Raw genomic sequence first — 19,818 nt, 5'->3', positions numbered from 1 at the left:
CTGGAATATAATTTTAGGTAAAAAAAATTCCTAAATTTTTTGTTCGGGGGCGACGGACACTTGGTGCCTCCGCTCCTGATTGTTATGACAGAGTTATATATCATGCATGAAAAATTGCGTTTATACTTTTGAGGTTTATAATTCCTTGTACATTTAGTAGGAAGAGTTGGTCGATTTGAATTGACTTAAAAAAAAAATAGAAGTCAAAAGCAGTTCGATTTTGTATTTAAATAAATCATTATAAAAACAATTTATTATAAAACATATTTGGCTATAACATAGTTGAAAGTGTTTGAAACCGTTAAAATTACTTCGTATTTTTTCTATAATACTTTTATAATTTATTTTTAAATTTTATGAATTATATTTAAAATTTTTAAACTATAGTATAAAAAATGTATTTTTAAAATTTTTTATTTATATTTTAATATTTTGGCTTAAGGATAATATATAAATTAAAAATAAAATTACAATTTAATATTAAGTTATATATATTTTACAATTTATTTTTAATATTATAAATTATATTTAATAATTATAGTATACTTAAAAAATTTGTATATTTTTATTTAAATTTGATATCTTAATATAATTTTAAATTTTAATTCAAATATAATAAACACTAAAAATAATAGTAATATAATTATATCTTTAACATTTTTTCATTAAAATATAATATATAAATTAATTATTTTTATATTATATTATACTTTCTTAGCCAAATATTCTTACCAAAAGTTAATCCAAACAAAGCCTTATGAATTTATTAAAATTAAACAACTTTATTTAAATCACAATAATAAATAAAAAATTTATTATAAAGTAAATGTGAATAATTTGATAAAAGAAGATTATTTATTAGACTACTAAAAGAATATTATAAATAGCGATCTTATCCTTTTTAAATAGTTTAGATATTATGAACTTTAAATATGCTCATCAGTTCTCTTTAATTTTTAATTTTAATTTTGTTTTTACAAATTATCAACACAATTTTTATATATATTTCTTTTTTTTTATATATATAAAATATTATATTTACTCATTATTTGACTTATAAATAAATAAATAAAAATACTAAACAAACAATCTCAGAGATTTTGTAGACTTTCCAATAGCTACAAACACCACTATCGATGTGGGATGTTCTATAGAGACCCATGAAAAAGGCAATTAGATTTTGTTTGAGTCTCCACAATTCTCTATACAGATATACAATTTATTATATCCAACTAATTATAAATACAAAATACAAACAAAAACACAACCCCAATTGCATCTTGCATTTCTATTCTGGATTTTGAATAATTTAACTTAGAACTAATTCTTAGGTGTAATATCTTGAATGTTATTATGTGACATTTTATTGGGTAAACTGTCTTTTTAGTCCCCTAGACTATTTATTATTTTAGTCTCGTAAGTGGAGCATGTTGCACACTAATCTCATAAGTAAAAAAATTTCGCTGTTTTAGTCCTCCGATGACGCTGGCGTGGCTCGCCGGAGGCCACGTGTCCGCCAGGTCAGCGACACTTGGCGGACACGTGGATTTTATTTTATTTTTAAATTTTTTTAAAAATTTTATTTGCCTTTTTAATTTTTTTATTTGGTCCAATTGAAAAAAATTAAAAAAAATTAAAAAAAAATTAAAAAAATAAAAGAAAATCTACGTGTCCGTCAAGTGTAGCTGACCTGGCGGGATACCCGGCGGACACTAGGCTTTCGGCGAGCCACGCGGGCTTCTCCAGCGCTGGAGGACAAAAACAATAAAAGTTTTCCACTTATGAAACTAATTTGCGACAGACGCTACTTACGGGACTAAAATAATAAGAGAGGTTAGTTACGAAATTAAAAAAGACATTTTACCCTATTTTATTTGAAGTAAAATAGTGCAAGTGTAAAAAAGTCAATTTAGTACAACTTTACAATTCATCCACACGCGCACGCACACATAGTTGGATTAGTTAGAATAAATTGATTAATTAGACATTGGCGTGATTAATTAGACATTGGCGGTGACTGCTGAACAACACACGCATAACTAGCAAATAGCATATAATAATATTAGTAATAATACATCATTTATACTAATATAATACAAACACAACACATGAATGAACATCACACAGATAGCTAGCAAACAACATACGGTAATATTAGTGACAACACATTATTCATATTCATATGATACAAATAAAACACATAAATTAACTAACTCATGATACAGTCTCACATAGCACATTTTACAGCACACATATAATTATAAACAAACAACAAATTTCATTATAAATAAACAATATATGTCATTATTACAAATAACTCGTGTTGTTTTTAATAAAAATTTGTGCTGTTTTTATATTTTATGAGTGCTGATCACCGTACGGTGACCTTCCGCTTAGCTATAAAACAAAATTGAAAAATTATGACTTGTGTTTTTTAGTGTTTTGATTTTTGCTGTTCAGACGTTTTATTTTATATGAAAAATAAATTTATTCTTATTAGGAACTATAATATTGTACTAGGACAATATTGATAAAAATACAAAATAGAGCTTTAAAAAATGATTATTCTCTTAATTTGAATTTGAATTTAAATATTATTTCAACATAATTTTTATGAAAAAAAAATAATATATTTTAATTACAAATTGTCATTTTTATTTTTTATTTTTGATCGGATACAAATTGTCATTTTGATTTGATATTAAATGCATTTAAGGGTCACCAGTGTCCTTCCTCTCAACATCGAGATTTAGCATCTAGTGCATGTTTTTTTTAACTCCAAACTTCAGATTTTATATTGAGACTCTGCATTTTAAAAGAAAAAAATATATATATTTTTTTTCTCACACAAAATATCGTTTATTATATAGTTCTAAGTGGCGAGACATTTTTTACTGGGTAAGGTCCTGAGTAGGACTAAACCTGTCAAAACGGGTCAGTGGGGCGAATTGATCCACAATCCACCATAACCCGCAAATAAGTGGGTTGTTTGCGGGCCAATCCGCGGCGGGACGGATTAAAATTTCATCAGCCCAACCACCCACCAGCAGGTGGCGAACTAAGCGGGCTGGCCCACGAGTTTTTTAAAAATATTAAAAGAATATTAATATTATAAATATGTTCATAATTAATATTTAAAAATAGCTAAAAATAGTTTTATTGTAGAATTTAAATAATAACTATTTTAAAATAAATAACAAATATAAAAGGTCTCAATTATAATATTAATTGGTGTATTTAAAAAAATTAACAATAAGAAATACTTCATTTCAAAAATAAATCATAATTAATTTTATGAATTTATAAAATTATAAAATAATAAAATGGAAGACGAACAAAACAAATAATGAAAAATCGAAACAAATAACAATGTCATGAATAACATAGTTAGAGAAAAAAAAAACAATCGACAATATTGATAATTTATTCAAGGTAATGATAATATAAATTTTATTTTATTCGTCTTAAATTATGGTATGTTTGTAATTTATAAAAAATTAAGATATATTCTTATATAATATTTGATTAAAAAATACATTTAGTTAGACCAGTAATTACTAATTATTATATTTACTTGACCCGCGGGCTAACCCACCCTCAATCTGCGGCCTATGCGGGTTGGTCCATTTAGGTCCGCATTTTAACGGGCTTAAAAATTTACCACCCAACCCTCCGTAAAAATAAGGCGGGGAAGACCAACCCGACGGGCTTAACCAATTTTGACGGCTCTAATTAGGACCATAATGGATGTTGGGCATTTCAAATAAATTGCGCGGAACTAGTTTAATTTTGAATACAAACACAAAAGAAAAAAAAAACATAACGAAAAATAAAAAACTCATATTTTCTATGGCTATTTGCAGTATATTCAAAGAATTTGTATAGATCCTTCCATCCGAAGACCAAGACTTGTCTTTCATGGTTCACGAATTCAAAAATTGCACACTTCTATGGCGTCGCAGCCTACATATATATATATATATATATATATAAGGATATCATCAGGCTATGAAAATTCAAACAAAGAATTAGCTAACAAGCTTTGCTCGAGAAAAAAAAAATGGAGGATTTGGAGAAAAAGTTATACGACGCTGCGGTGGAAGGCAGAGCGGCGTCGCTCCAAGAACTGCTCAGACAAGATCCAATCATCCTCGAACGAGCTATGGTGAATCAATTCTCGGAGACTCCTCTGCACGTGGCAGCAATGTTAGGCCACTCGGATTTTGTGAGGGAGATCGTTAGGATCAATCCGCAGCTGACAAATGAGTTGAATTCAATGCGATCGACTCCTCTTCATCTGGCTTCGGCTAAAGGTCATGTGGAGGTAGTGAGGATTTTGATTTTTGTCGATCCTCAGACATGTCTGGCTCGAGACAGAAACCAGATGACAGCCCTGCATCTAGCAGCACTCAAAGGTAGGATTGAAGTCGTGAAAGTTTTGCTCGGGGAAAAGCCCGATGCAGCGCAGCTTTCAGTGCATAAAGGTGAGAATATCTTACATATGTGTGTCAAACACCATCAGCTCGAGGCTCTGAAGCTCCTGCTCGACAAAGTCTCCGATCAAGATTTAGTTAATGCTAAAGACTCCGACGGCAACACTCTCCTGCATTTAGCTGTTGCGCATAAGCAGGTCGAGGTAAGTTATCTATTCATCGTTGTTGAATGTAAATTAATCCGTAAAAAGTGATCGATGAAATTTTATTTTAGGTAAATTAAAATCATAATTTTGTCAAAATTGATTAATCAGTAAGTAGAAATGCCACGCCTAACAAAAACAAATTAGTTATGGGTGTTTGAGGGATTAATTAGCTAAAATATTAGTTAATTACCCTATATTGTGTTTATATATAGACTCGTGACCGTAAAGTCATGGGTTCAAACCCGACGTCTCCAGGTCTTGTCTGCCACACATGGTTCGCCTAGTGTGATTTGTCTTATCAAGTCTAGTACTTTGGCCGAATCTAATACTCTACAAACTAAACCCAACAAGGCAAGTCATACTAGACGAACAATGTGTGACAGGTGGACCTGGAGGGCGTCGAGGTTTGAACCTATGACCTCACGGTCACAAGTTCATTCTCCGCAACACCAGACCATTCTTTATGAGACATGTTGCAACCTTTCTTTGACTTGGGCAATATGCTAATAAAAGGCTTATTTGATTCCTTAAACAGACTATCGAGTTCTTGCTTTCAGAACCTGCCCTCGATGTGAATGCAAAGAATCTAAACCGAATGACGGCTTTAGATATTCTAATCCAAAGCAGAAGTGATCTAAGGGATGCAGAGATTCTAGAATCTCTTAGACAAGCTAATGTGGATGGAATACAAGACCGTAATAAAGGATCACCATTTCATCAAGACTCGGCAAGTCAAGCTCCATCTTTTCTTGTCAATCCTAATTCAGCACTCCCAAATAATCTCAAGAACAAGGGGAAGCATCGAGAAGATTGGCTAGAGGAAATGCGCAGCGCATTGATGATTGTAGCTTCACTAATTGCATCCGTGGCTTTCCAAGCCGGAGTTAATCCTCCCGGTGGCCTTTGGCAAGACGACAGCAAACCAGGCGATCAACCTGTTTATAAGGCAGGCTTCTCAATATTTGCGCGGAATTACCCGGGAGATTATGTACTATTTTACATCTACAACACAATAAGCTTCATCTCATCTCTCAGCATCATACTTCTTCTGATCAGTGGTTTGCCAGTGACGCGCAAGCTTTTCATGTGGATACTAATGGTGGTCACTTGGGTTGCGATTACAGCTACTGCGCTGACTTATTCCTTGATTATATCAGCAGTGACGCCCGTCGAACGAGGCAAGAATATGGAGGATATCATCGGATGGACAATAGTTGCGTGGATTGGTTTGATGGCAGTCCTACTCATAGTCCACACGATACGCCTGATCGTGAAGATAGAAAAAAAGTTGAGAAAAAGATGGTATGGGAGGAGAAAGATGGTCTCCGCTACAACCGTTGGCTGTGTTTAGAGATTTGTGAAGTTTGTGTGAAGCCATGACGAGTGAATTGAGCTCGAGTGGCTTCATGTGATATATAGAAATATGTGTGTGTGATCGTGTTGATGATTCATCTCCGTTGTTTAGATATATTTATTATTTGATTATTTTGATTTAAATTTGATTTTAGTTATCTAGATTTTGATTGTTATTATTTGAGTCTTTCAAATCTATATCATTTCATCATGTTTAGATTTCATTATTAATAATATACAATTTCTATCGAAATTTTATATGGTATCAGAGCATAATTTTTTCAAGCAAAATCGACAGCCATTGCCACCACTATAATTTCCATCTGATCATCTCTGGTCGACTCCGCCCACCCCATTAGATTTTCCATCCAAAATCCGGCTGACCAACCAAAATTGGTGGTGAATGCAGCATGTAAGGCCCATATTGGCAAATTATTTTGTTGCTGCATGAGGATCTTCAGGAACATCATATAGGGTGTCAACATTGAATCCGATCCGAAAACTAAATTTCGTTCGACCTGAAAATTTTTAGGTAAGAGTTTAAATGTTTTAAGTTTTTAAAAATTTAGGTCAACCTGAACCCAAAACTAACAAAATTGGCTTGGATCATGTCAAATTTGGGTTGACATGATAAACCAAAATATAGAAGTTATAATTAATTTTTTTGATGTATTTCAAATTATAATATATTACAAAATAAAATAATATAAAAAAGTTAAAATTATAAAAAATAAATAATATACTAATTATAAAAAAATAAAATCAAGTTTTCGAATATGTTTTGCATAGGATTTTTTAGATAAGTTTGAAATTTTTAGATTTACGGGTCAATTTCATGTCAGTTTTTAGGTTTTAGGGTTTGTTTCATACCAGGTTCTTCGAATTTGTTCGGGTTATCGATCGGGTGCCTTGAAAAAAATCAGGTTAACTTGAACCTAACTTTAAAAAATTCGTTTTGTATTCGGATTTAGGATTTCGGGTTGAAAATCAAGTTCAAGTCGAGTTCCGATCAGCACACTTTTTGTTATATCCGCATCTTAACCCGACACAAACACAATTCGAAATCACGAATTGACACCCCTGACATTAGACGACAAAACTGATGCTAGTGTGACAGTTGGACTATCCATGCTGCTTGCTGAGGTGGAAAGTTTTGCTATGTATATTTTCTGAGCTGGAATGTTTTTTTAGGAGATAATGTGCTTACATCCTTTGGGAAGAAGCTGCACCACACACAATGCTATTTTGGATAATGGTTGTCTTTTAAATTGCATTAAATGGAGCTGTGACATACCAAATAAGTTTTTAAATGTATGTATGTGGTGTGGTAACTTCATTTAATAAAAGAGATAATAAATTTCCTTGCAATAAACTTTAAGAAGATAATTATAGAGGTAATGAACTAGATTTAATATTTTGAATGTACTTATGATAAATATTATGAGATATATATTTTTTTTAAGTAACATAGTGCAAAAGAGAAAAAATAAATCAAAGTCAGTCAAATACAACTTTACATTTCAATCACATATGTAGTTGGATATTACTTATATTATATATTAGTTAGGAATATTTTCAATCATGCTAATAGAAATTAAAAGAAATTTGATCAATTAATACAATTTTTTTTTTTTTGAAAATGATGAAATTAAGCTAGTTGTTATTTTCAATGAGATGCGTGTCAAGAAGAAATTTGGGGTTTCATCTCAAAACACAACCTAAGACGCCAGTTGCGAATCTTGTATGTGGACGACGACAAATGAATAGCGGTGGAACTCAAACATAGAGCGTCTCGACTCTAATGCCATTAAGAAGGGATCTTGGGCTCTATTTTAATTCAATTGATGATAAATGGAGTTGTTATTTATCCTTACAAGGTCATCTCTAACTCGTCACTCCATTTTTGTAGTTGCTACAGTACTGATCAGTACTTTTACTCTAATCATAAACTTCAAACTTCAATTTTTACTAAAAAAAGTATATCATATATATTCTTCTTTTATATTATTTTATATAACTTTTCATATTTATAAATTACACCCCAACTTTAATTATTTTTACATTATAATCCATACACATATAATTTATATTTTATTTAAAAATTACATATATTAAAATCAACATTTATAATTAATAACTATTACAAATAAAATAATTTCAAATAAATAATTAAATGCCATCGAGACAAATAACTATTCAAAATAAAAAATTATACATAAATTTTATAAAATAAAAGTACGCATAATTTTTAAAAAAATAAAATTATATCACTTTCCAGAAAGTAAAATTATATATTAATTTTAAAAATAAAATTATACATTATTTTTTTTTAAAATAAAATCATATATTACCTTTCAAAAAAAATAAAATTATACATTACTGCAGTGGGTTGGAGTTGGTCTAAACAAGGGAAACTTCCAATATATATATATATATATATATATATATTTATGTGGCACAACATTCCGTAGTAAGTATTTTTTATGTGTTTTTTTAGTGTGTTGATTTTGTTGTTTAGATGTAATATTTAATATAAAAGTTAAATTTATTTTTACTAGGAACAATGATATTGTGTATTAAATTTATTGACAAAAAAAAAAAAAAAAAAATGAAAACAAAGCTTAAAAACATTATTCTTTTGGTCAAAGTATGAGTTTTTTCCAGTTGAATTAAAATTCAAACGGTACCTTAATATAAAATAATATATTTTAATTAAAAATGATGTGATCTGAATGATAATTTTAATTTAAAATTAAAACAAAATATTGACTCTCAAATAACCATAAAATATCTTTCCATGATATTGCCTTTAATTAAGGGTCACTATATATATGGTCCTTCCTCCCCAACATCAAGATGTAACATCTCCCCATATAAACACAAAATAGAAAAATCTGCCATGATGTTTGGGTTGAAGGACCACAAGTGATTCCCTTTGAATGTGATTCCCTTGCTTGATAGTTCTTTGGAACATTTTGAATGAATCGTGCGAATTTCATTTTAATCCGAATACAAACACACAGATAAAAAAGAGACAAATTGGCTAAGGTGTGTGGAAATACTTTCTCTCTTCAATGCGACAGTAGAATATTTGCAATAGTAATATTTTCTGTGGCTATTTTTAATCGATAGTTACTTGTAATAGTATTCGAAGAGTTTATAAGCTCTTGAATGGCTACATGGTCTTGGGCATTGGCGGTTTGTAGATGATTGTATCCGAAGACCAAGACTTGTGTCTCATGGTTTACAAATCCAAACACTACACTGTTTCGATGGCGACGCCTATATAATAAGGATATCATCAAGCTATGAAATTTTATTCAAACACAGAAGCTAGTAATAAACTTTCCTCGAAAAAATGATGGAGGATTTGGAGAAAAAGTTGTACGATGCTGCGGTGGAGGGCAACACGAAGACGCTCCAAGAACTGCTCAGACAAGATCCAATCATCCTCGAACGAGCTGTGGCAAATTGTTTCTCGGAGACACCTCTCCACGTGGCAGCAATGTTAGGCCACTCGGATTTTGTGAGGGAGATCGTTAGGATCAATCCGCGGCTGACAAATGAATTGAATTCAATGCAATCGACTCCTCTTCATCTGGCTTCGGCTAAAGGTCATGTGGAGGTAGTGAGGATTTTGATTTATGTCGATCCTCAGACATGTCTGGCTCGAGACAGGAACCAGATGACAGCTCTTCATCTAGCAGCACTCAAAGGCAGGATTGAAGTCGTGAAGGTTTTGCTCGGGGAAAAGCTCGATGCAGCGCAGCTTTCAGTACATAAAGGTGAGAATATCTTACATCTTTGTGTCAAACACCATCAGCTCGAGGCTCTGAAGCTCCTGCTTGACAAAGTCTCCGATGAAGAGTTAGTTAATGCTAAAGACTCCGACGGCAACACTCTTCTGCATTTAGCTGTCGCGCATAAGCAGGTCGAGGCAAGTTATTTATTCATCGCTATTGAGTTAGTTTAGTGATGAAAATTTGCTCGCTATCGAAGTTATCAGTCAACTGCTGAGTTGTCTGATCATATACAAGTCCTGATGAACTCCTATGTTTAACGATAAAAGATTTCTTTAGATTCTAAAAATATGATGATATCCAATTTAGATTCTCAATAATCTTTGAAATGTATTCAATTAGAATTTTCATATTTAATACCAAGTTTTAAAAAGTTTGTAGATATTTAATAATACATGAACTTTAATACTATATTTTGTGTAAAAATTTTCATATTTAAGTACTATATTTGTAGATAAAATGATTTTTGGGGTATGATCGGAGAATGGTGTAAATATATAAATTATATTATTTTAGGTTGAATATTTGATTTTTTTGACTCTTGTTTAATGAATATTTAAAGTTTTTTTGACTTATTTTTGTATAAAATATTTTTATTTTTTGTTATTAGTTTTGAAAAATGGAAATTGAAAATTAACGTTGAAAGAACAAAACGATATGATTTTTTTTTTTTTTTTTTATATTCTTCTAAAAGTATTAACAAATTACTACAGTGTAAAATCCCCAATAATAATTTTTTTTTTATTAATTTTAAAATTTGAAAGTACACAATATTATATTATTTATACCATTAATAACTATTTATATTTAATAAGTATTTAATATTTTAATAAATAATATCTGTAAGAGAGAAAATAACTTAAATATAAATAAAAAGTTGTAAATATTTTAAAAATATATATTAGAAATAATACAATTTTTTTTTATATATATATTTAAAATAACAAACTCAACATGTTAAATCAATTTTCAATTTTATTTGGACACATATATTTTTAAAAAATTAATTGTATAAATAAAAATATATTTTTTTGAAGTAATATATATTTGGTATTTATTTATTTAACTATTTACATTTTAATTTTTTTTTTCTATACATAAATATGTTATTTCTATGTGTACCAATATAGAAATTCATATAAATTTGTATTTCTATATTTTATATATTTATGTTATATATATATATATATATAATTATTATATAAGCCTTATTTGAATTTGCAGTGACGAGATCATAGATTCAAATATCTAATACATCAAAATTTTGGAATCTCCTAATTTTTGTTTTGCGCCGGATCATTCGAAAGTTAGGACAACCACCTTGTCTTTAAATTTTCTAAATTCATATACTTTTTAAAGTAATTTTTTTTCAATAAAATCCAAATTAAATGAACACATAATATTGTCAAGATCCACCAGTGTGATATTACTCCCTAAAATATACTTCTTTCCCATTGAAGAAGGATTCAAGATGCAAGTTACCAAACCTTTTACAAATGATTACTTTATACTTGAGGAAGAAACAGAGAGATACGTGATTTTATCCATCCTTTAGAGTCATTCCTTTTGCGGGTTCTTTTTCATGATGTTGACAAAAGATTATTGAAAAACACAAACACAGTCCTTTGTCAACATGGTTTTTCTTGCATATGGTGATTCTGGTTTACTTTGTTGTGAAATTTTGTGATTGATCTTGCCGAATTCGATCGGATTAATTTACAACTTGTTCCACCATTTTCAAGATTATCACATTATTGTGTTTGATTCCCCAACACTAAAATTCTTGCAACCTTTCTGATGTGCTAATTATCCTAATATATAAAAACTTCTTGTATTCCTTAAATAGACTATCGAGTTCTTGCTTGGCGTGGCTGCGCTCGATGCAAATGCAAAGAATCTAAACCGAATGACGGCTTTAGATATTCTAATCCAAAGCAGAAGTGATCTAAGGGATGCAGAGATTCTAGAATCTCTTAGACAGGCTAATGTGGATGGAGTACAAGACTATGATCAAGGATCACGATTTCATCAAGACTCGGCGAGCCAAGTCTCATCTTTTCTTGTCAATCCTAATCCAACATTCCCAACTAATATCAGAAACAAGGAGAAGTATCGAGAAGATTGGCTAGAGGAAATGCGCAGCGCGTTGATGATTGTAGCTTCACTAATAGCAACCATGGCCTTCCAAGTTGGAGTTAATCCTCCCGGTGGCCTCTGGCAGGACGACAGCAAACCAGGCGATCAACCTGTTTATAAGGCAGGCTTCTCAATATTTGCGCGGAATTATCCAGAAGATTATGTAGTATTTTACATCTTCAACACAATAAGCTTAATCTCATCTCTCAGCATCATACTTCTTCTGATCAGTGGTTTGCCGGTGACGCGCAAGCTTTTTGTGTGGATCCTAATGGTGGTCACTTGGATTGCAATTACAGCTACGGCGCTGACTTATAGCTTGGTTATATCAGCTGTGACACCGGCCGAGCGAGGCAAAAGTATGGAGAATGTCATCAGAATAACAATATTAGTGTGGATTGTGTTGATGGTACTCCTCCTCATTGTCCACACGATGCGCTTGATCGTGAAGATAATTAAAAAGCTGAAAGAAAGACTGTGTGGGAGGCCAAGGATGGGTTCAGCTACCACGGTTGGTCGTGTTCAGAAACTATATGCTCGATATGTGAGGTTATTGTGAAGTGATAACGAATGAATTTGTGTGTGATTTTGTTGTCGATATTTCTCCGCAACTTTTCCGAACATTTGTAAGTGAATAAAATATATGGATATCAATGGTTTGATAGTCTTGTGGTAAATTTGGAGCCTCGGTATCATAAGATTTGATTTTTTCTGTCTTTGGTGATTATATGTAACAACCATGTGCTACATTTGAAGTAAAATAGTGAAAAAGTGAAAAATAAGTCCATCAAATACTCTTTATAGTTTTGACATTTTTATCATTTGTACTTTATGTATAAATTGATTGCATGGGTAATGATATATTTGTAATACAAATAAAAGTTAAAAAAATATTTTATTATTAGTGTATAATTAATATAAAAGTTAAATAGATATTTTGAGTAAAATATATAAAAATGGTCAAAAATATATTTTCAGTTGAAATAAAAAGAATATAATTTTACAATTTAATCACAATATATATAGTTGGAGATTTACTATGCTATATAATATAATAATTAGATTTTTTTAATCATAATAATAAAAAAATTGATTAAATAAATACAAAAAAAATTGAAAATTATGAAACTATGATGATACTTGGCCCTTTTTTTTTTTTTTTATAGAGTTATGTGTTTTTTTTAGTCTTTTGAATTTTTTTAACTAGATGCAATATTTTGGATAAAAATAAATTTATTTTATTAGGAACAATGATATTGTACAATAAAATTATTGATAAAAATTAAAATACAGCCGAAAAAATTATTTTCTTGATTTGACTTTAAATTTTAATTAATATATTTTTTTTTGTGCTTTTTTTTTTTTTTTTAATAGAATATGGACTTAATAGTTGTTAATTTGAAATTAAAACCCAACACAAGTACTCAAAAATAACTACAAAATATCTTTAGTGTAGATTCCTAATTAAATAAATAAAGGTCACTAGTAGTCCATCCTCTCCAACATCAAGATGTAACATCTCCATATATCTTTCTTAATCTATCAATCGCAGGATGTGCATATTAAATAACTTTGACTCGTTGGGTCATTTAGATAAAACATGTGAACTTCGTCTAATTCCAAATACAATTTTTTTTTTTTTTTTTTTTAAAAAAATGGCTTGTGTGTGGTATTAATTAATTGATCTCTTCAATGTGATACTACAATCTTGTATATAGTAATCTTTGTCGAGGCTATTTTCAATCCATGGTTACTTGCATTAATTCTCCAAGAGTTTATAAGCTCTTGAAATGCAAAATTCCAAGAGTTTACAAGATCTTGAATGGCTACAAAACATAATCTTGACCTTGGCGTTTTGCAGATGTTTCCATCAGAAGACCAAGACTTGTTGTTTATGGTTTACAAATCCAAACACCACACGGTTTCTAAGGCGTCGCCTATATAAGGATATCATCAAGCTATGAAAATTCTGCGCCAAGATTTATTCAAGCTAACAAACATTGCTCGGAAAAAGATGGAGGATTTGGAGAAAAAGTTGTACAATGCTGCAGTGAAGGGCAGCACCGAGTCTCTCCAAGAATTGCTCAGGCAAGATCCAATCATCCTGGAAAGAGCTGTGGCCAACAGTTTCTCGGAGACGCCTCTGCACGTGGCAGCAATGTTAGGCCACTCGGATTTTGTGAGGGAGATCGTTAGGATCAATCCGCGGCTGACAAATGAGTTGAATTCAATGCAATCGACTCCTCTTCATCTGGCTTCGGCTAAAGGTCATGTGGAGGTAGTGAGGATTCTGATTTATGTCGATCCTCAGACATGTCTGGCTCGAGACAGAAACCAGATGACAGCCCTGCATCTAGCAGCACTTAAAGGCAGGATTGAAGTTGTTAAGGTTTTACTCGGGGAAAAGCCCGATGCAGCGCAGCTTTCAGTGCATAAAGGTGAGAATATCTTACATATGTGTGTCAAACACCATCAGCTCGAGGCTCTGAAGCTCCTGCTCGACAAAGTTTCCGATCAAGAGTTAGTTAATGCTAAAGACAGCGATGGCAACACTCTCCTGCATTTAGCTGTGGAGCATAAGCAGGTCGAGGTAAGTTATTCATTCGTAGCTGTTGAATTAGTGTCAAAAATTTGCTCGCTACCGAACTTATCAGTCAACTGCTGAGTTGTCTTACGACATACATTTCCTGATGAACTCCTATGCTCTTCTGATTTTAATGCTAGGGCCTAACATATATATATATATATATATATAAGATTTGTTAGGAAATTTTTGGATTGATCTTGCCGAAATTGGATAAATTAATTTACACTTTGTTCCACCATTATGCAAGATTATCATGTTAATGTGTTCAATTCCCCAACAATAATTAGAAATCTTGCTGCCTTTCTTTGTACTTAGGAAAAATGCTAATAAAGGCTTTTGTGATTCCTTAAACAGACTGTCGAGTTCTTGCTTTCCGCGCCTGAGCTCGACGTGAATGCAAAGAATCTAAACCGAATGACGGCTTTAGATATTCTAATTCAAAGCAGAAGTGATCTAAGGGATGCAGAGATTCTAGAATCTCTTAAACAGGCTAATGTGGATGGAGTACACGACTATAATAAAGGATCGCGATTTCAGCAAGACTCGGTGAGGAACAATCACAAATTATCATTCCAAACCAATCTGAGGAACAAGGGAAAACATCAAGAATATTGGTTAGAGGAAAAGCGCAGCGCGTTGATGATTGTAGCTTCACTAATCGCAACCGTGGCCTTCCAAGTTGGAGTTAATCCTCCAGGTGGCCTATGGCAAGACGACAGCAAACCAGGCGATCCACATGCTCATGAGGCAGGCTACTCAATACTTGCTCGGAATTACCCAGTAGAGTATGTAGGATTTTACATCTACAACACAATAAGCTTCATCTCATCTCTCAGCATCATATTGCTTCTGATCAGTGGTTTGCCGGTGAGGCGCAAGATTTTTGTGTGGATTCTAATGGTGGTCACTTGGGCTGCAATCACAGCTACGGCACTGACTTATAGCTTGATTATATCATTATTGACACCCGTCGAGCGAGGCAAAAGTATGGAGAATGTCATTGGAATAACAATATTTGTGTGGATTGGGTTGATGGCACTCCTCCTCATTGTCCACACGATACGCTTGATCGTGAAGATAGTAAAAAAGCTGAGAAAGGGACGGTGTGGGAGGCGAAGGATGGCTTCAGCTACCACGGTTGGTCGCGTTTAGAAATTAAACTATGCTCAATATGTGAGGTTTGTGTCAAGTGATAATAAATGAATTGAGCTTCAGTGGCTTAATGTGATATATGCAAACGTATCTATGTGACCTTTCCGAACATTTTTTTACCAACAAGAAATATAGATTTCAATGGTTTGATACATTATTACATAATTTTACACGCGATCCCCCACGAGTAATACTAAAAAAATCTAATTCAATACAAAATACTATTTTTTATATGCATTTCGATCCCCATACTTAAACAAAAGGACACATATATTCGAAAAAGACAAAGTAAACACACTTGATTTTCGCGTCTTTGATGATTATATGTAACAACCATTCATTTACTATTTTTCCCCTATCGCCTTTTGTTTTGTTTTGTTTTTGTTTATTACATAGCTCACCGGCTGATACAAATGTATTATAATACTTATCAAGGTTCCATAATGTAAGATAACCAAGAAAAACACACGTACAAATAATGCAACGATTAGTCCAAAGCTTACCCTCCCAAACATGGCAGTGCAAAGTTTTTCATTCAGATTTTGTTAGGAATTTGGTGAACCATTTGGCAGACTGTTTAGGGTGTCGATTCAGATTATTCGTATAGTCGATGTAGATTATGCCCATTCTCTTAGTGTATCCCGCTGCCCATTCGTAACTGTCACACCAAGACCATACGAAATAACCTTTCACATTAACACCATCCCTACATGATTGCAAACATTGCCAAATTAAAAACCAATCTTAAGGCTAGCTGATGTTAGTTCTTTGATAAAAGAATGAGTAATTTTCAGTGATAACTTACTCATTGATTGCTTCGAGTACATTCACAATATGATCGCGGATATAATTCTCCCGCCATGGATCCTTGCACACCTCCTCCGCGGTGAGCGTGTAGTCATTGGCTTGGCTCAATCCTTAAAAAATTTGAAAATCACAATACCATTAACAAAGTTACAAAAAGTTGTAGTAAAAAGTTGAATTTGAATAGTTTTGATGTAATATACATAGATGTTAGATGTGATATTTTGAATGTAAAATAAATTTATAGTATAGTATAAAAAAAGAAAAGTCAGATTTGATATTTTTGAAAAGAAAAACGAATCTAAATAGTAAAAATATGCAGTAAAACTCACAAAAGAACACAACCAATCGGGGATGGTGTTAAAGTTAGAATTACCATTTTCGGTGATGTATATAACGGGAAGGTTGTATGTCGGGTTTTCATATGTATCTTTCAGGTATTTCAAGAGTTTGCGGATTCCCCATGGGACTATGTAAGTCCACTTTGAATCTGGAGCCTGAAGTATCAAGCCATATATAAGTAATACTTGAATAAATATTCATCAAAGTAGTTGTAAATACAAATTAATCAATTAGTCCCTCAATCGATTATTGAGGTAACTTACCATTGGACCTATTGGCAGCCCTCCATCTCCTTCAACTGAAAGGAGTGAAGAACAACACAAATATTTATGTCAATTATTCATATTTAGAACTTAATAAATAACAAATGATCAAAGTTGGCAAGAGTCCTGTGGACACCTACAGAAAGTCGAAATTTTCTGATCATATTGGAAGGGAGTTACCCCAATAGGGTGTGGATTGTCAGCTGCATAGAGGGCTGTGTAATAGTTCAATCCCAAAAAGTCGAGGGAGCCTTTGAGAAGCGTGTTCCTCTTCATTGAAAGGTTCAAGAATTTCAGGAGAAACATTTTCTAGCATCGTTGCTGAGTACTGTCCTCCCAACAGTGGCCCCAAAAACCTACATCGATATAATTAATTACTATTGGGGGGCTCTTGGTTGCAGATAAATAAATTAATAGTGCATTTTTTTAATAGCTCGAGCTTTCAGGTGAGACGGTTATTCTGCACATCCGACATGGTATTAGAGCCCTAGGTTTCAAGTTCGAGCTCCAAATAAATTAATGACACGCTTCTCTAATAGCTCGAGTTTTTAGGTGAAGCGGTTATTTTGTGCATCCGACATCCGAGAATTACGAGTATTCAAATCAAATTTAGCTGATTATATGCAAAGTTTACCATCCAATTTGGAAGTCAAGTGCTCTTTTGGAAGCTTCTACATCTTCTTGTTTAGTAGAGTAAGGCTCAACCCAGGCACAATTAAGGACTATTCCAATCTGACCCTGCTGGTGTTCCTGTTGTAGTTAACAAATAATGTGATTCCATTTTTATTTTTTTCAATCAGTTTGTATACAAAAATTCAATATATATATATGTATATATTATATAAACCTGAAATTTGGTTCTGTAAGATTGAACTGCCTTTGCATGAGCAAGAATGAAGTTTCTTCCCACAGTGTACACATCTTGGGGTGGACTCGTGCCTTTGGGGTTTTGTGTAAAAGTTTTGGCAGAAACGCCAACATTGTCATCTTCTATAATAGCTTGCTTATAACAAGGTGCATAATCCCCAATCACATATCCAATTGTGCAGAAAATATGTGGTTCATTGAAAGTGACCCATTTCTTGATCCGATCTCCAAAATGACAAAAGCAAAATTCGACAGAGTCTTGAAAATCCTTCCTGAAATTAAGGGATCAAGAAGGGAAATCCTATTCAAAATAAGTATAAGGCCAAATTTAACACAGGTAATTCTAATTCAATAGTTTTCGAAGTGCACTTCAATTAAGATGCTTATTAGAGATTTAACGGTGATTGCCCAATCAACACATAAAAATAACTATAGATATCATATGAAAATATAATAGACAACATGTATATCCTGTAAATACTATTTTATATGTGTTATAGATTTATATCAAATGTGCAAGCTCGGTCCACCGGCTTTCAAAGTGTAATGAAGAATACAAATATGGCACAACTTACACAATGTTTTCACTCAAAAAGCCACCATACTCTTGTTCTAAAAACTGAGGAAGATCCCAGTGAAACAAAGTAACAACTGGTTCGATACCTGTATGTAGTTAATGGAATGAATGCAACTAGCTCAGCTAAAATACATATATATAAATGTTATATATATATATATATATAGAGAGAGAGAGAGAGAGAGAGAGAGAGAGAGAGAGAGAGAAGGAACATATATATTTGAGTAATTGGTTTGGACACCTTTGTCGATGAGGGAGTCTATTATTTTACTGTAGAAATCGATTCCTTCCTGGTTAACTCCAAGGCTAATTTTTCCCTCTAATTAACAAATAAACATGAAACAACAAACGCATGAGCTTAGAGTAAAGGGAACAGTTTGATTGACCAAGTGTAGCTCATAAACTAAAAATAACTTACTGGGTGGGTAAGACTCTCGACCATGAAATTGAAAATCTGTAGGCATCCAAACCCATGGTTTGCATCATCCTAAAGTCATCCTGTAAGGGCAATCGACACAACCACTAATCAACATTACTATCTCTAAAAACATATATATATATATATATATAGAGAGAGAGAGAGAGAGAGAGAGAGAGCAACAGCATGAACCTCATATCTGTGATACATGTCCAAGCAACATTTCCATTGCATCCATCAGCAATTCTATCTGAATTTATCAAAAGTTATGGAAAGCATTTACATACACACGAATACAAATAAATGAAGATAGAGAAACAGAGTGCCAGAGAGAGAGAGAGAGAGAGATGAACCAGGGGTCTGCAAGGCGAAAACATGCCAAATGCTTTAGCCTCTACCTCCTTCGCTCGCGGCTCCTTCAACCTGATAGATAAGAAAATAAATCAATATCGAAGTCCTAAAATTCCTATGTCTAAGAATGGTTGAGAAGAGTTGCTCCATTGCCATAGCCACAACCATACCTGGTAAGCAGCAGTTGAAGTCCCGAAAATGAAATCAGGAGGAAAATCGTTGCGACTGATGTTAAAAAATGATGTGTCCACCGGTGGAACAGCCTCATTTCCCGCCATTGTTTTCTGATAAATTAAATATAGCTGTAGCTCTATGGATTGCTTTAATGCTTTCGTTGTGAATGTAAGAGTTGCAAACAGCCCTTTCTGTTTATAGCTGAATGAATATCTTTACAACTTGCACATTAAAATATTAGCACCTCCCTCCCAAAAGAATGGAAAATCACCAAAGATATTAACGTGGATATGGGTATTGATGAGCTCATTAATATTAATTGAATTGCCACTCAATGGGTATAACAACTTTATAC

At 32.5% G+C, this 19,818-nt stretch overlaps 3 protein-coding genes and 1 pseudogene across 6 annotated transcripts; 3 read left to right on the top strand and 1 right to left on the bottom strand.

Annotated features, from left to right (window-relative positions):
• Positions 1–4,016: 4,016 nt before the first annotated feature.
• LOC127255902 (ankyrin repeat-containing protein ITN1-like) lies at positions 4,017–6,093 on the top strand. Of its 2 annotated transcripts, none has more exons than XM_051281672.1 (2): positions 4,017–4,630; positions 5,175–6,093. In XM_051281672.1, the coding sequence occupies exons 1-2, from the start codon at positions 4,061–4,063 to the stop codon at positions 5,988–5,990; spliced, it is 1,386 nt and encodes a 461-aa protein (XP_051137629.1). In that variant the 5' UTR covers positions 4,017–4,060; the 3' UTR covers positions 5,991–6,093. The 2 variants fall into 2 exon arrangements, with proteins under 2 accessions (XP_051137629.1, XP_051137628.1); XM_051281671.1 differs by having other exon boundaries at positions 4,017–4,636.
• A 2,954-nt stretch (positions 6,094–9,047) lies between these two features.
• Positions 9,048–12,605, top strand: LOC127255901 (ankyrin repeat-containing protein BDA1-like). 3 transcript variants are annotated; one of them, XM_051281669.1, is made up of 3 exons: positions 9,048–9,929; positions 11,639–12,049; positions 12,160–12,396. In XM_051281669.1, exons 1-3 carry the CDS (start codon positions 9,351–9,353, stop codon positions 12,244–12,246), a joined length of 1,077 nt encoding a protein of 358 aa, XP_051137626.1. In that variant the 5' UTR covers positions 9,048–9,350; the 3' UTR covers positions 12,247–12,396. The 3 variants fall into 3 exon arrangements, with proteins under 3 accessions (XP_051137626.1, XP_051137625.1, XP_051137624.1); XM_051281668.1 differs by having other exon boundaries at positions 9,048–9,923; positions 11,639–12,605; XM_051281667.1 differs by having other exon boundaries at positions 9,052–9,929; positions 11,639–12,605.
• Positions 12,606–13,913: 1,308 nt separating this feature from the next.
• LOC127255903 (ankyrin repeat-containing protein ITN1-like) lies at positions 13,914–15,772 on the top strand. The gene is made up of 2 exons (XM_051281673.1): positions 13,914–14,518; positions 14,870–15,772. Exons 1-2 carry the CDS (start codon positions 13,943–13,945, stop codon positions 15,665–15,667), a joined length of 1,374 nt encoding a protein of 457 aa, XP_051137630.1. The 5' UTR covers positions 13,914–13,942; the 3' UTR covers positions 15,668–15,772.
• A 426-nt stretch (positions 15,773–16,198) lies between these two features.
• LOC127255469 (oleuropein beta-glucosidase-like) lies at positions 16,199–19,567 on the bottom strand (annotated as a pseudogene).
• Positions 19,568–19,818: the final 251 nt, after the last annotated feature.

Source organism: Andrographis paniculata, unplaced genomic scaffold, assembly GCF_009805555.1.
Source record: "Andrographis paniculata isolate CXL003 unplaced genomic scaffold, ASM980555v1 Contig54END, whole genome shotgun sequence".
Classification (NCBI taxonomy): Eukaryota; Viridiplantae; Streptophyta; class Magnoliopsida; order Lamiales; family Acanthaceae; genus Andrographis; species Andrographis paniculata.
Note: the sequence above shows the minus strand (reverse complement) of the source record. Positions and strands in the feature narration are given on the sequence as shown.

Bases quoted from the DNA above. Each gene is read 5' to 3' on its own strand.
- LOC127255902 (XM_051281671.1), top strand. From the start codon at position 4,061: ATGGAGGATTTGGAGAAAAAGTTATACGACGCTGCGGTGGAAGGCAGA. The intron at 4,637-5,174 runs GTAAGTTATCTA...TTCCTTAAACAG, and splicing joins TTGCGCATAAGCAGGTCGAG to ACTATCGAGTTCTTGCTTTC.
- LOC127255901 (XM_051281667.1), top strand. From the start codon at position 9,351: ATGATGGAGGATTTGGAGAAAAAGTTGTACGATGCTGCGGTGGAGGGC. The intron at 9,930-11,638 runs GCAAGTTATTTA...TTCCTTAAATAG, and splicing joins TCGCGCATAAGCAGGTCGAG to ACTATCGAGTTCTTGCTTGG.
- LOC127255903 (XM_051281673.1), top strand. From the start codon at position 13,943: ATGGAGGATTTGGAGAAAAAGTTGTACAATGCTGCAGTGAAGGGCAGC. The intron at 14,519-14,869 runs GTAAGTTATTCA...TTCCTTAAACAG, and splicing joins TGGAGCATAAGCAGGTCGAG to ACTGTCGAGTTCTTGCTTTC.